Consider the following 17471-nt stretch of genomic DNA (forward strand, 5'->3'; position numbering starts at 1 on the left):
CTATATGTGGGTTAATAACTCTGTGATAGTATTTTTTATTTTGTATGTGGATAATATTCTCTTAATCAAGAATGACATCCCTGCATTACTGAGAATAAAAGTTTGGTTGTCATCACAGTTCTCCATGAAAGACTTGGGAGAAGCATCCTTCATCTTTGGGATGAAGATCTATAGAGATAGATCTAAAAGATTGCTTGGATTATCCCAGTTGACATATATTGATACTGTGCTGAAAAAGTTTAGTATAGAGAATTTCAAGAAAGGCTATCTTTCAATAGGCCAAAAAATTTCTCTCTCGAAGAGTGATTGTCTGACAACTCCTCAAGAGAGAGAGCATATGAGTAGAATTTCATATGCTTTGGTAGTGGGATCTACTATGTACACTATGACATATACACAGCTGGACGTGGCATACTCACTAGGGGTAGTGAGTAGATACCAGTCCGATCTAGGTAAGAACCATTGAAAGGTCGTAAAGACCATCCTTAAGTATTTGAAAAATATTAAGGATAAGTGATTTATCTATGGAGAATCTGACTTAAAATTTATGGGATTTACAGACTCCAATTTTTAATCAGATCATGACAATAGCAAGAGCGTGTCAGGATATATTTATATCATGAACGATAGAGCAATCTACTAGAAGAGTTCTAAGCAACATACTGTGGCCAACTCTACTTGTAAGGCAGAATATATTGCGGCATCTGATGCTGCAAAAGAAGCTGTGTGGTTATGAAAGTTCATCAATGAGCTTGAAGTGGCACCCTCTCTTGATGGCCTCATCTTGTTGTACTGCGACAGCACTAGTGCTATTGCTCAAGCAAAGGAATCAAAGTCACATAAGCGGACCAAGCATATTTTGCACCGCTATGATCTGATCTGGGAGATCGTGGATCGAGGTGACGTCGAGCTTCAGAAGATCGATGGAAAGGAGAACCTGACCGATCTATTTATAAAAACCCTTAGTGTCAAGGAGTTCGAAGACTATAAATCAAAGATGGGTATACAATACTGTATCAATTGGCTTTAGTCCAAATGGGAGTTGTTGGAAATTATGTTCCAAAACCAATCATCAGTTTATTGATGGTTGAGTTTATTATTGTAATTATATATGAATTATTAAATTAATAAATATTATTTGGTTTCCTCATCACTGTGTACATCTTATTTTGAACTCCTGTTATGTGATGAAGTCCTTAGGACTATTTGATTCGATATAGAAGGATATATTGTTTAGTCCTTAAATCTTAAGTTCACGATCAAATGATATACTATTATTAGGACGATAGCTATATCAAGTATAGATCATTGTGTACCATGTACGTTGATTGTCTTCTTAACCAAGGAGTGTGGAGACACTGACATGGCATACAAGTGAGATGTAGGAGTACATCTCACTGAACATGACCAACTGTTGAGCACTCTGCTGTCAAGAGTAGCTCACGAAGGATCTGGGTATAAGTATCCCTTCGATCTGAGATCACCATAGTGACTTGCAAGCAACTCACTGTGCTTTGATGTCGAACTATCTGAATTTTTAATTCAGTGATGAAAGATTTTTGGGCACAATCAAGTACTTGAGAAGTCGGTGTGCGAGTCAAGATGAAATTAACCCCTTCGAATAAGTAGGAGTTAATGTATCAGTGTGTTTCAATTCAGTAAAATCTCGATCGGAGAATCCATGTGATGGATTTTAAAAATTGAACTACAATGTGGATGACCATATCAGGGTTGACAGTTAAACCCTGGTCACTTTGAGTATTTGGATCAAAGGAATGAATTATACGGTAACTATATACTAATAGATTCTTGAATGATGCTTCGCAATCTTTTGACCTATCTGGACGTTGGGTATCATTACTAGATGGTCACTTTGATTGGTATAAGAAGATTATTCCTATACTACTGGCTTAGATTTGAACCTATGGAGTCACACTCAAAAGAAGTTTCTAACTGCTCATATGGCTGATCGATAATTAAGAATCATTATAGGATAAAATAGTTAATTCGATTGATGATTAACCTTGTGTAAAAGTTACAATAAATTAATTTATTAATTATTAGTAAATTATAGAAAGATTGATTAGTAATTACATTATTAATTAGCTCAATTTGATTGGATATTGAGGTTTGGATCAAATTTAATTGAATTGGATTCAATTTGGTTTGACCTGATTAGATTATGAGATGACCTAATCGCTAAGGGTGTTCGATTCTTGATTTGATCAAAACTTGAGCTCAATTAGATTTGATTTGATTAAGATTTAATCAAGACTATTTACTATCTAATTAGATTAGATTTAGTAATCCAATTGGGTCTAACCTAATTTGGTTGGGTTAAGAATCCAATTGGATGAGAAAAATAATTCGAATTCAAATCTCTTGCACCTCTTTTCTCTACACCCTCTTATTCTTCACGCGAGAAAAATTTTTATATGAATTTTTCTCATACTCAAAAGATTTTCTATGTCCACATCTAATTTTTTTTAAATTAAAAGTTGATTGATTTAAATTTGAGTTCAAATAGGTTTCAATTTGAATGAAAACCTAGAGTCTAAATTGAGTTGGACTCTTCTCTTCATGCCATCACCTTTCTCCATGCATAAAGTATTTGTGCATGAGATTTTTTATACCATTCTGATGTTGGTCAACCCCTCTCTAAGTTTATAAGATATGGATAAAATTTGATTCAAAATTTAATTCAAATTTAATTTGAATTGATGATAAGGATCAACCAATGTTTGAAATTGAACCAAAACTACCTTTTTCTTATCTTTATCTTCCATGGGATGCTACCCTTAAGAAGGGATCAGTTTTGTGCGATATTAGAAATGATTTTTGGTGTGAGAAACCTAAGAGTTGGGGTGTGAAAAGTTGAGAGTGGGTTAGGCTTCCGTGCATGAGAAACAGAGGAAGTGTTCTTCCTCTTGGGCGTGAGGTGTAGGGTCTAGGGTTTCAACTCTAAATTTTGTGAGAAGAAAAATATAAGAGTGAGTCTTGTTCAATCTCCCACACCATCACCTTCTTGTAAAGCTTCATCTTCTGATCCAGAGAAGTCTGGGAGATCCGAAGAAAGGAGCTTGGATCAGCTATTTAGAGCCTTCGATGCGAGCTAGCACTCCCGTGAAGGAAGATCCGATCAGAACTTCGAGTGGATGATTTGTAGAGGCCGGATGATCTATGCGGCTGCTCGACATCAGTAAGAGCTTCGTACCATGCCTACTAGTAGTAGAGATCATCGATCCATAAAAAGGTGATGAGTTCTGAACTCAACCGATGTGATCTAAAGGTTAGATCAGATTCAGAGCATCGATGTGATCGATGTAGTTTTCTATTTTATATTAGATATTATATGTAAATTTTTTATATCATAGATCCTTCATTGGTAGTTTAGATCTGATCCAAGGCATGTTTAGAAGATTAAAGTATTTAATTTTTTATTTTTTGTTATAAAATTTTAAAAATACATACTTTAAACTAACCATTTTTCTTTCAACTACCTGGCAGGGAGCTCAGTGTAAAGTAGAGTTTCAGGAGCCAGAAGGAGTCCAGAGCGAGGTAGAGCTCCAAGTGGAGGTGGATCGGGCACGAGATACAAGATTCGAGCGGATGAGATGAGGATACCCCGAGCAGGTCTCAGATCAGGAGGAGCACGGCATGGCTTGGCTCGACTCTCATATTTTGCCCATCCATGATCAGCAGATAATTACCCCAAGACATGGGGGCAAGGAGATTCAGAACCTCTTAGAGTTAGGAGGAGGCCAAATGTTGAATCAAAATGAAGATTGTTAGATTTTGATATCTCGAGATTCGATCTACACTAAGTTCACAGTGAGGTCCAGGATGATGAATGGAGTTCAACAAGCCTAAGATCAGTCCAAACGGAGTTCAGATGGAGAAGATATGTGTGAAAGAAGGTGACACGATCCATGGAACGATGGAGGCCGGCGGTGGGTCGGCGGAGGCCGTGGTGGAGCGAGCACGTGCTGCAGCGCGCGGCCTAATACGTGGAGATGCGAGCATGCGTAGCGTGCAGCCCAGGCCTAGGCAGGCGCACGCACAGGCATTGCTCAGGCCTGGGTGGGCGCGCGCAAGCGCCCACATGAAGTTCTTATGTGGTCCATGCATGGTGCGTGGACCGACGGTCCATGGGAGCGTCGTGTGGACCGACATACCATTTTCCATCGGTTTCGCATGATCCACTGTGGATCGAATGCATTTCGAAAGCATTTTCTGCTGGTGATTACACGATTGGATGGCTATGGGATGTTGCGGTCTTGATCGGATGGTTCAAGAGGTTTCTTTGAGTTATAATCGAAGTCTAATTTTGATCTAAACTCTGTTTGATGCATTTAAAAGTCTGTGGACAAACAGTGGCTCGGCGGGTGATCGACAGAGATCTGAGTACTGTCGAGAGAAGCAATTCGGCAAGCAGCAGCAGCAAATCTTGGAGAGGCACCGACAGAGAGCAAGAGCAGAGGCTTCAGATAGACTATCAGACAGCAAACAGTGGCCGCTTCAGGGGTTCAGAAGGTCTTTCTAGAGAGAGAGAGTTTTTGTGAGAGCTTCTTGTTGAAAGAGAGATTGAATGTACGAGGGTTGAGAGTGTGATTTCTTCTTATAATTTTTTTTTTCTCGTAGTGAAGCTTGCATGCCCTATGGAGGTGAGCTTTTTGGTTGATCCACGTATGTAATTGTATTTTTGTTTCATTTTTTCTTTCTTCCTGGTACGATGCATGATATTGAAAAGGTCCTGTGAAAGTGGTATTCTGACCAGGCATCTCAAATAAATAGTATTAGAGCAGGTGATATCCCAACACATTGCCATCCTGTCACAATTATTCAACTGATTCCGATCTATGTACCTACATCTTCCTTGAGTGCTGCATTAGCTTTTGTTCGTTATGTTACAGGTTTCCAGTTTTTGGTGCAGTGCTTCCACGGGCAGTCCTCCGGTCTTTGGATCCCTCAATTGCCTGTCATTATCTTATCTATGTACGGTAAATGCATCTCAGTTTCTTCGTGGATTCAGGGAGCTCGGGCTATTTCACTCACATTTTTCTTGCAGATTCGACTTCCCTTCACTTCTGATCTGTATTTTTATTCATATATCATTGACATCTACTACTTCTTCGCTGCTGGGTTAGCTGATGTGCGTGATGATTATATAATTTTCTACAACGCTGTGGTGGTTGCGTAGGGGTTGGGTTGCAATTCTATTCTGGAACCTGTTCTGATGTTTTGTTTTGGATAGGGTCTTTGATATTGCAACTGGCGGGGATCATAAAGTATTTTTCTTTTTCTGTTGGATGTCTTTGCTTCACTAAACACTGTTTTGGATGGTCGATCATTTGTTCTGTACAGATAACTCTAATGCTCAGGACTACTAAACATGTTCCTGACTTTGGAGATCATCATAGTTCTCAATATGGACTCTCTTGTAAAAGTAACTCCAAGGTTCTGTCAAAGGCGGCACATGTAAGGAGGATGTATTTGGTTGTTGCGACATTTTTACTTGGATGTCTTACTCCAGGGGTTCCTATTTTGGTCTGTATAAAAACTTTCCTAGATGGAGCCACGTTTTTAATTGACTTAAATTTATAAGTGATCTTCTTCTTACCATGAAAAAAAAATCGTCTAGGGTCGCAAACTTTCGGAGTTCTAAATGGTAATTAGAGTTTATACATTGTTGTCTCTGTTTCACTTCTAGCATACATTGTTTACATTAATAACCTGTCGAAGACCTGCATGTTGCGTGGGAGCGGATATACGCACATAATTTTTTTTATAGATCTGATAAGATTAAAAAAATTATATATAAATAATAAAATAATATTCTTTCAAATTCTTAGAGTTACTTCATATTCTCAACTACCTATATAAATAAGTTTTAATTATAAGAATATAATAATACTATATATTAATAATATAATTTAATGTGAAGATGTGTTCTTTTCAGATGGCACAATAAAATTTATTTAGAAAACTGAGTTGACAACACTCCAATACTTTTTTACAGAATATTATATATATATATATATATAATATATATATATATATATATATATATATATATATATGATGGGATTCTATTGAAGTTATCTTGCCGTATTAATTCGCAGGAAGAAGCATTTCATATCACATGCACTCGTGGCTTCAATATGTTTTCTTCATGCTAATGCTGTTTATTTATTACTATATTACAAGACACAGAATACTTGTCTATTAAATTGGTAACAGGGCCTGTATCTATCCCATTCGAACAGGGCAATACACAGTTTGATCGTCTTAAGAAATTTCAGTTCTTCGAGAATGGATTACTTGTAATGTTGTACTCCTCCATACAAACCATCTTCAGATACATACTATCTGACATTTGGGTCGACCATGGTTGAGAAGGATATCTACAAATGAGCAAGCTTGGTTTTGTTCATCCAAAAACAAAGGATTTTCTGGATGTGTCCAAATATGAAAACTGGGTGGCATGGCTTTTGAATGACCGGGTTTTGTATTTGTCCTGGCCTGTTTATGCCTTGTTAATATGTATTGAGAAAAAATACAATCAAGAAATAATAATGCCATTACTTTTTTTTTCTCTTTATGTAATTAAATGAGATACCATTACACTTCACTAAGGAACAATAACTTCTATTATTTATACAAGTAATTAACTAGCCAAATAATGCAAGCAACCTACAAATAAGAGATACCATAATTTTTAACGTGGAAAACCCTTTGATGTGAATGAAAAAATCATGGGACCTAATCCAGCAAAAAATTTTCACTATGTAGAATAATGAGATTACAATAGATTTTCTCTAAATCAACTAGAGACTATACAAATATTATAAAGATTAAATTTTGACTTCCACAACAAAAACAATCATTGATAGTGAGAAGGGTTTCAACAATAAATAAAAAAAATAGAGAATATATCTCATCAACTGTAGATGCATGAAATATTCAATGGAGAAGGCCTCTCAAAGATCCAACCCTTCAATTTACAGTGCTCAATACTGAAAACAACATACTAAGATGTTATTAGAATTGGTATAAGATCAATCATTCCATCATCTGACAAAGAAGCAGCCTTTTCTTTAAACTTTCTTTATGTTTTTCACCGTCGGCCTTCAATATTATTCCATTGTCTTCCACCACACAAAGATAAATCCAAAGAGATGAATAAAAAAATGGGTCATGCCTCTCTCTTTTTTTTCTATTATTATTTCAAAAGATGTGGATCCCGTTTGAGGAGGGACCACACTAATAAATCTCCCATCCCGACTCATGTGAGGGGGTTCCATTGAGCCCACTTTCTCTTTATTAGCAATAAACTTTTCATAGGCAAGGTTTTAATCATGATATCCAATCTATTATTATCAGTATAGATTTTCTCAAGACATAGCATCTTTATCTCCAAAGCATCTCAAACCTAATAATATCTCATGCCAATGTGCTTTGATCTTGAATAAAATATTGCATTCTTTAAGAAATGGGTGGCATTTTGATTATCATAATAAAGTATATACTTCTCTTGTTCTAAGTCTAACTCTTATAGAAAATTTTTCATCCATAAAAAAATTTTATAACTAGAATATACTTAGCCTCTATAGTGGACAAAGCAACATATGTTTGTAACTTAGATTGTCATTACACCCCTCTCTATGAAAAGTCATCAAATACTCCGATATAGACTTTCTAGAATTTATATCATCACTTATGTCTATATCTATAAATCCATCCAACACAAGTTTATCATTATCAAAATATAAATATATTCTAAATGTACCTTCGAAATATTTGAAAATTTATTTTATAGCTATCCAATACTTTTTACTAGGATTAGAGAGAAACGAGCTTACAATACCAACTATATGAGCAATATTCGGCCTTATGCAAACCATGACATACATTAAACTATCAACTACGGATGCATAAAGAATCTTCTTCATTTCTTCTTTATTATTCTCACTCATAGGATATTACTTAGTACTTAACTTTGAATGCTTAGTAAGTGGAGTAAACTAGTTTAGATTTGCTTATATGGAACCTTTTTAGCATCTTTTTGATATATCCCTCTTGAGATAACCGAAACTTTCTATTCTCCCCATCGTGAGTAATTTTCATACCAAGGATTTATTTAGCCTATCCCAAGTTCTTTATGGCAAAAGACTTATTCCACTCTTTTTTCAAGCTTTCAATCTTTTTAGAATCATGGTCAACAATCAATATACCATTCTCATAAAGTAGAAGAATAATGGAGTCTCCATTAGAGAATCTCTTTATAAATACATAATGATCAAAAATGATTTTACTGTATCTATGGTCCATCATGAAAGAATCAAATCTTTTATACCATTGCCGAGATACCTGCTTGAGCCTTCATAAGCTTTTCTTTAATCTACATATAAAATGCTCTTTATCTTTAACTGTGAATTTCTCCTCTAGGTTGCCATGAAAAAAGATAGTTATCACATCAAGTTGTTCGATTTTCAAATTCATACTTGCAGCTAAACTAAAAACAACTCAAATTGAAGACATCTTAACTACAAGTAAGAAAATTTTTTCCAAGTTGATACCTTTTTTTTGATCAAATCCCTTCAAAACCAACCATGCTTTATACTTTGACTGTGAGCTCTTATCTTCAATCTTCACCTAAATGCCCACTTATTTTTAAGTGCTCTCTTACCTTTAGGTAGTTCCACTAAATCAAATATGTGGTTCTCATACAAAAATTTTATCTCCTCCTATATAGCTTTTAACCACTCTCTCTTTTGCTCATGGTTCATATTCTCTTGGTAGTATTCTGATTTTCTCTCATTAATGATCATCACATACTCATGAAGAGAATATCTCTGAGAAAGTTAATGCTTTTTAGTAAATATTTTCAATTAAGGCTCAACTGGTATTTTTGAAAGGGCTTGATCAGCATGCTCATCTGGTATATCATTATCAGATATAGGCTCATCAACTATATTACTATCATCTTTCTATATATCTCTCCTATTATCATCCTTCACCATGATAAAAGGCACTGGATCCAGAATAATATAATTTCTAGTGATAGACTTTGGCTTCTCAATCTTTTTAAAATTTTTAATAGTCTAATCTTATAGAAATATAATATTTTTACTTTTGATGACTTTCTTGTTAGGATTTGACGCCTTGAGATTCAGCCCACATTGAGACCACAGCGAAGTTCGCGGTGAAAAACGGAGTCCAACGAGACCAAGATCACCTGAATCGGAGCTCGGATGGAGGAGATACGAGCTTTTGAAGTCGGCACGAGAATCGAGGCGATGGAGGACCACCGGCGACCGGCGGCGGACGGCAGCGGCGCGGCCGCAGGCGGCGGCGCGCGGGACGCGCGACCCAGGCCCGCGCGGGGGGGGCCCGCGGCCCAGGCGCGCGCAGCCCAGGCGCGCGGCCGAGGCGCACGCGGGCGCGCGGCCCAGGCGCGCGCAGGCCCACGCGCAGGCGCGGGCCGGCCCAGGCCAGCGAGCCTGCTGGCCCTTGCCCCGGTCCACCGTGGACCGGGTGGTCCACGGCACGGTCTGTGGACCGCGTGGGCGTTTCCCACGCGTTTCTCGCGGTCCACGGCCTTATTTCGTGGACCGGAGCGCGATCTAAGGGTCGAGGACGCTCCCGGTCTTGATCCGACGGTCAGGAGGGTTTTTTGGCTATGTTTAGGATTCCTAATCACTCTCTAACCTATGTTTAAGGCTTTAAAAAGCCTGAGAACGAACAGAAGAGGTTGAGGGGCTCGGGTTTCTCATCGTACAGCCGTACGAACCAGCGTGAAGAGAGAGAGAGGCGCGGGCGTGCTGTGAGAGAAGGAGCAGGAGGCTCCTGGACAGCGGTCGCCAGGCTCTTCAGGGGTTCAGGGGGGTCTCCAAGAGAGAGAGAGCTTTTGTGAGGGGAACTTCATGTGAGAGAGAATTGGGTGTACAAGGGTTGAGGGTGAGGTCTCCTCTTGTAAATTTTTCTTTTCATAGTGAAGTTTGCATGCCCCGTGGAGGCGAGCCCTTTTGTGGCTGATCCACGTATTTTGATTGTTTTTCCTTTTGTTTTGTTTCTTCTTTCTTCCTGCTGCATCGCGTGGTACTGGAAAGATCTTGGGAGGTGGTGTCTTGGCCAGACATCCATCCAACATTTCTTATTAAGTAGATCTCATAATCTATAATCATACTCTTCATATGCATAATTTAAAAAAATATATAGTTTAGATTTGCCATCAAGCTTGGATCTCTCATCTTAAGGAATATGTAACCATACTCTTCATTACAATTCTCATTACTTTACTATGAAAGGATTTAGATAATTTAACGTGAGAGAGCATACACCAAATTCTTTCATAAATAGTAAAATATTTTTCTCAGTAACTCCATTATGTTGAGATGTTTTAGAAATAGTTTTCTTAGATTTTTAGTTACTTTATTTCTCATAATTTTAGTTACTTTATTTTTCATTCTGATACTGCCAAAATCATAACTAGTATAAGATATAAAGAAGTCACGAGAAATAAAATGAAAAATGACACTTGAGTTAACAATCTAAGTACAATCATGGTATATAAGGTATACACAATAATTATTATAAATAATGACAATATCACCATCAGATGCAACTACTGTTGTATCTTTTTTTCTTTCTTTCTTTATCTTTCTCCTTTTATTGCTCTATTTTAAATTTTATGTATTTTCTTTTTATATACTGTGGCTTGCTACAATGAAAACATTTATTTTTTTCTAATTTGGATATCCCTTGATTTGTCATAGTTATTAAAAGTTTATAAGATTTTAGTTTTACTTCTCCCCTGTCTTTTTATAATTAATGCCTCTAACTATGTAGTCATACTCTGTTTTCTTTTTTTGATTTTCTCACGAAGCATACTATCTTTTACCATTCTCAATATTGCCATACCACTAGGAGCTAAATTACTGAATAATACAACCAGTATTTTTCAACTATCAAGAAATGAATTGAGCAACAATAATACTTACAATTTATCAATTAGCATCATTTTCATAGTAGTCTATTAATTTACTTGGTCCTGAAACTTATTTAAATACATGATGACTAAACTTTCCTCTTTATACTTTATATTGATAAGTTTTTTGATCATGAATTCATTGTTCTATGCAATCTTCTACCCATGGAGACTATAATTTTTTCTATAAACTACAGGCATTAGTCTCTATAACAATACAATGAAAAATACTATCACTTATCTACTGCTTAATTGATCCAATTATTTTTTCATTCATTTTCTCCAACTCTTATTAAGTTTTATCAGTGAGTTTAGCACTACCCACTTCAATATGATTGTCAAATTTTTGCAAAATAGTAAACCTTCCATTCATGACTTTCAAATTGAATAATTATAAGATATGAATTTAGCTATTCTTATGCTCTTCCATTTAATTAATATAAAAAAATTCAGCACTAACAACTTTGCTTTGATACTATTTTATCGAGCAAAATATTATTAAGAAATAATAATACTATAAACTTCTTTTTTCCCCCTTTTATAATTAAATGGGATATTGCTATGGTTCACCGAACGATAATAATCTTTATGATCTGCATATGTAATTGACCAGCAAATCAATCAACCCATAAAGTTAAGTCCGAAGAGATGCGTAAAGCAAACGGCCACCTCTTCATACCCAAAAAAAAAAAAAAAAAAAAAAAACAAAACGAACAGCCACATCTTTCCCCTTTTCTATTTCTATTATTATTTTAAAAGATGTACGTCATGAGGAGGACCACACCAACAAAATGCATGTCTATATCTAGATGCACATCCGACGCCAACGATCATAAACAATTCTTCAATCATCTGATCAAATAGATTTTTTTTTTTTGAGAATTTTTATGTTTTTCACCGTCGGCCTTCAATCTTCTTCTACCGTACAAAGTCCAACGAGATGCGTAAAGAAAACGGCCATGTCTCATTTTCTTTCAAAGATGTAGGTCACACCAACAAATATGCACGTCTATTTGCAGATGCGCACCCCACCGCAACGACCGCAAACAATTCTTGATGAAAGCCTTCGTGAACGTTTTTGTCTTCATCTTTTTTGAGAAAGGATGAATATATTGGCAGTGAATGCAGACATGCCAATGGCCTTCAATGGAAATACCAAGTTTGCAATTTTGCCTAATGCGATGCGGTATTTTCACTGCTCCTTCAAAGAAAAAAATATCATTTTTTTACCGTGATACCACGAAAGGCTAGATTTCAAATTCCTTTCTGAGGTCTAATTACATCAAGGACAAAAAAAGGAGAGATGTGATCTGAGGTCTCTCTCCTCTTTCTTGGCTATGAACAAATTGAATCATTCACTTTGTTAGGGACTTTCTTTTCTTGTCCAAGTCTTCACCATGAAGACAGAAGAAACTCAGTTGTGCTTAGAAGCAGCAAAAGTAGCTGGCCAACTTGCTGGTCCCGTATGTAATTAATGGAGTGAATTATTATCTGGAACTTTGTCGCGTTACTTAAAAAAAAAAATAAATCTCTTCCCGTACTCTTTCTCTAAAGAGAGAGGACTGTATTCTTAAAATCGTCCGCTATATGCTTAATGGTTGTAACAGCTTGGAGAAAAATGAACGATGCTGTGTTTTGCGATCAAGAATAATGCTAAAGGTAAGGAAAGTGTTAGAGGTTTTAACTGTTTGGTTAATTAGGATTGTGTTTGTAGATCAAAAGAGGAAGGAGGGCTCGAAATTATGAATGTTAAAGACATGAACAAAGCTTTGTTGGCAAAATGGATCTGGAAATTCACGATTGCCCCAAATTCAGCTTGGTTTAGAATGGTCAAGATGGCTTACTACTCAAGGAGAAGGTTTGGCATTCGGATTAGGAAACATATTTGTTACGGTTCGGTCAACTAGGCTCATAAGGTCGGATTGACTTCTGAGACGCATCTGTAGCCATGTGCGCATAAGACGGCCCCACCCAGCATGTGAGATATTGTCCACTTTGGGCATACCCGCACGGCTTTGTCTTTCGGGACCACGTTTCGCAGGCCAAAAGATGCCTCACTGTTGCAGAGGGAGTAAAATTTTAGTCCAACATCGGTTGTTCAGTCAGGTCACCTTGTCTTATAAGGCTTCAAAATCCTCCAACCCCTTGAGAGATGCCTTTTGGCTCGCGAAACACGACTCCGAAGGACAAAACTGTGCGGATATGTCCAAAGCGGACAATACCTTATAGGCGGGTGGGGCCGTCTTACGCCCATGTAGCTACGGACACATCCCGAGAGCCAGTCCGACCTTATGAACCTGGATTTTTTTTCCGTCTCCATTTGTAGCATATCCCTTTCAGGGAGACTCATATTAGCTTCTTTATCAGTTTATTGTTTGGTGACGTACCAACGGTTACTCCAAAAAATATTAAAAATAAATCTCGAAGGATTGCTCAAATCTATTGTATGTAGAGGTGCAATCGAACCGAGTTGCATCGACTAGCTTGAAGTTCAAGCTTGATTCCATTCAGAATTCTCGGATCTGAAATTTGGTTTGCTCCACAGCGAAAATAGTACCCCTTGAACTCTTCAAGATTCTTTCTGTAGTGACCAACATGTTGACTAATTCAAATATAGTGCAATCGAGCTTGTTCATATGAAAATTTACAATAAATTGACTATATGAACTCATAAGGGATTGAAGGATCAAATCCATCTGCAATTCCTTTTGCATTTCAAGTCTGAGCTTCCCAAGCTCTTCAATATCTTTGATCACTGTCATATAGTATTCATAGATAGACTGTCCTTCATACATCTGCAAGTTAAAGAGTCTCTTGGACATTGGATATTTGTAGAAATACTTCGGCTTTGTGGGTGTGTTTGAGATTTAATCTGGGAGACGGCCAAAGTATAAGATTTTGGGAGGACACTTGGTTGACTTTCGCGCCACTTTCACTGCTCTTCCCAAGTTTGTTCTTGGCTGCGCCAAGATGAAATGTGTCTGTGGCCTCACAATGGAGATGGAGAGTTTCCAGATGGTCTCTTTCGCTCCTACAACTGCTTACATTTGAGCAGACGAGGCAGTTGAATGATTTAATGGAATTGGTTCATCATGTCAAGCCTTCTCGAGTAGATGATACCCCTATTTTGAAGCTTAATCAAAAGGTGTTTTCACTATTTCCTCTTTCTACAGATTCTTAAATAAAGGTGGTCTATTGTGTCCCTTTTACAAATCAATTTGGAAAGCTGCTGTTCCTGAGAAGATTAAGGTTTTCCTCTGGTTGGCTGTCAAGAATAGGTTGCATACTACAGAATTTCTTCAAAAAAAAGGTTGGTTGCTGAACCTAAGTTGTTCTCTTTGCGGAGGAAATGTTGAGAATGTCTCCCATATTTTTTTAAAGTGTCCTTTCGTAAGAGGCATCTGGACCATCATAACTGATTGCCTCAAGCTGGTAGGTAGACCCTGTAATTTTCAAGCTCTTTGGACCACCTGGAGGAAGAAGAGAATTCATGGTTCAATACAACGAGCATGGGATCAACTGGTTAGTGCATTGTGTTGGAATGTCTAGGTTGAAAGGAATAGAAGATTGTTCACCAACAAACGTTGCTCGATGTTATCAGTGTTACAGAAATCTCTATACTCGTTTGAGCTTTGGGAGCAGTTGGGTTCAGACAAAATCAAGAAAGGTCATGCAAAAATCCGGAAAGAGCTAAAGTTTTTGAAGATGTCATTGCCTGTTAGTGGCTCGACTAATCTTTGAACTGTCTGGCAGAATTCTGCATTTCTTGATTTGGCATTGAGATCTGGATTAGAGGAATTTGATTGCTCTGTATACTTGTTGGTATTTGACTTCTTGTATTTTCCTTCTGTTTGATCTCTGTTAGTTTTCAGCTTTGTATATTCCCTTCATTCCCATTCTGTAAATACTCTCTTCTTAAAGAAATAAATACCGGGTGGCACATTGCTTCCTTTACAACTCAGAAAAAGAACTATGCTAAACATCATAAAATACAGCTCCACTGGTTCCACTTCCAGTGTAGTGACCCACAAATCTGCACAATTTCAGAAAACGATTACTAAAAAAAGATGTATCATGATTCTACACCACTGAAACGAAAATGAACATGGTTTTAAGAAGTTCTAAGCTCGCGGTTTAGAGCATTCGCGGCCATCATATATCGAAAGTATCTATAAATCTACAACAGCTTATTTCGGGTGTTTATTAAGTGCGTAGCCTGCTTGCAAGAAACAAATTAAGCTTTGCAGATCAGAAAAGACGTGATGCATCCTGGTGTAACATCACAAAGAACTCCATCCCATATCTCTAGTCTAGCTCAGATATGGTTCTTGAGGAACTTGACAAGAAGCTCGTTCGCCTTGTCCGGGAACTGCTCCTGAAGAAAATGACTTCCTTCAGGCATGAATATGATCTCCAGATCAGGGACGAAATGCTTCGCCATTCCACTCCTGATGTAGTCCTCCATTCCCGGGAACTTGAGAACATAGTCTTTCTCTCCAAAGACCAGCAGCGCAGGGACTTGGACTTTCGGATCAGCTTTCTTGATTCTCAGATGCAGCATCCTGTTGAAATCACAGGTAGCCAGGTTAATTCTGATCGGCTCGCTAATGAAGGATGATCTCAGACCATGCATGGCAGCTCACCTGTAAGGCATATGGAGTGGAAGGCGGAACCCAGATTTCTCGTAGGGAACAGCGTAGGCTGCGAGGTCTTCCTCGGTGAACCAAGAAGGCAAAGGAGTCGATGAGTCTGCCAGGTCCATGATCTCCTGATTCTCCTCGGCTATTGGAAGCTCGCTTCTGGAGAAGAGAATGTAGATGGTGCGGACGACTCTCTTGGCGTCAAATCGACCGAAATCTGCCTCCGCTCGGCCTGGCTCCTGAAGAAGAACACACACAGAGATAGAGAGAGAGAGAGAGAGAGAGAAAGCAGAACAAGAGAATCTAAATTTCTGATTATTTGATGAAGCATTGGTTGGCTCGATCTTCTGAATAAGGACATTACCCGCCACCTCGTAATGTAGAAACCCTTCGGGACGGTCGTATCGAAGGAGAAGCCTGTGGGAGTAAACGGAACTCCCAAGGTAACGACACCCGACACCCGATCTGGATGATAGACGGCGAATTCATACGCTGGTATTGCTCCAAAATCCCTCCCAACCATGAAAGCCTTTTCAACCCTCGAAGTTATCATCAATATCGAAATGTCAATGTCATGTAGTACCGATCCTTTAAGAGTTTTCGATACAAATAATATTTGGGGGAAAAAAATTGCAGAGACTTCCAAGCAGCCAGAAGGAAGAAGGAAGCCGATTGAGGGCTCTAGCAATCTTGGGTTCATGAGAAGCGGTGAATCGAGCGAGTACTAGAACAACATCAGCCAGCAATGGAAGAATGGCACCTTGGGAATGGAGAGGGAGTCGAGGATTCCGAGGAGATCGGCGACGAGGTCCTCCCATGTGGTGCTCTCTGGTTCTGGGGGCTGGTCGGAGAGGCCATAGCCACGAAAGTCGGGGGCAATAGCTCGGAATCCGGCTTCGGCAACGGCAATCATCTGATGCCTCCAGGAGTACCATATCTCTGGGAACCCATGGAGGAACACCACAGTCCCCAGTTCATCTGCATCGACCAAAAACCCAGAGAGAAACGAGGATAGAAAGAGCTGGCCGTTGAAAGATTGACGACAAAAGAGCAGGGAAATCTGTGGACAGAGGACTGACCTTTTCCTATGTGGGCTATGTGGAGGCGGAGGCCTCTGACGTTCAGATAGGAGTGCTCTATCTGCTCCATCTCTGCTGGGATTCCCAGTGGTTGCAGAGGAGAAAGACTCCAGAGGACAAGATGATGAAGATGATGATAAAATCTGGCGAGGAGCTTCGAGACCAAAGCAGGCAAAAAACAAAAACCTGTCCCTATTATAAATATGTGGAGGGAGTTCTTACGGTGCTCCTTAATTATTTTTTATAAAAACAAAAAAAAATATACCAACCATCTATTGAGTACGAATAATTAAAAAATTATTTAATTGATCATCAACGTGATAAATTTAGTTTATTTTATTTTTAAAAATCGAGCAACTCCCTCATCCTGTAATCTTATCCACACACCACCCACTCCCCTTGTTGCCCCCTCAGAATGGTAATTTTTTCCAACCGATAGATATTCGATCCGACTTGATCTGAATAGTGTGGGTTTTATTCAATCCGAGTAAGAGATGGAGCGCGTATGGATTTAAAAAAAATATTCAAAGTTGGTTCAGATTAGATATGGATAATGATATACTTTATCCCGAACCTACCCCGATAATCCTTCTTGTTTAAATAAATTTAAATCTCTCTATACAAAATATTTTGGGGAAAAATTGAAACAATAAAGGGAACGAATCAAGTGGGAATCAGGGATCAAAACCCGACCTTCTGAATTGGGAGAACTAGGAGAGGAGGGCGGAGGCGAGCTCCTCCAATTTCTGGCCAGAATCCTCC

General features: G+C 38.3%; 1 protein-coding gene across 1 annotated transcript; it reads right to left on the minus strand.

Moving 5' to 3' along the window:
- Positions 1–15031: 15031 nt before the first annotated feature.
- Positions 15032–16887, minus strand: LOC105053506 (epoxide hydrolase 3). The gene is made up of 5 exons (XM_010934695.4): positions 16710–16887; positions 16391–16608; positions 15995–16159; positions 15634–15869; positions 15032–15552 (listed from the first exon to the last, which is right to left on the minus strand). The coding sequence occupies exons 1-5, from the start codon at positions 16777–16779 to the stop codon at positions 15306–15308; spliced, it is 936 nt and encodes a 311-aa protein (XP_010932997.1). The 5' UTR covers positions 16780–16887; the 3' UTR covers positions 15032–15305.
- Positions 16888–17471: the final 584 nt, after the last annotated feature.

Source organism: Elaeis guineensis, chromosome 11, assembly GCF_000442705.2.
Source record: "Elaeis guineensis isolate ETL-2024a chromosome 11, EG11, whole genome shotgun sequence".
Taxonomy (NCBI): Eukaryota; Viridiplantae; Streptophyta; class Magnoliopsida; order Arecales; family Arecaceae; genus Elaeis; species Elaeis guineensis.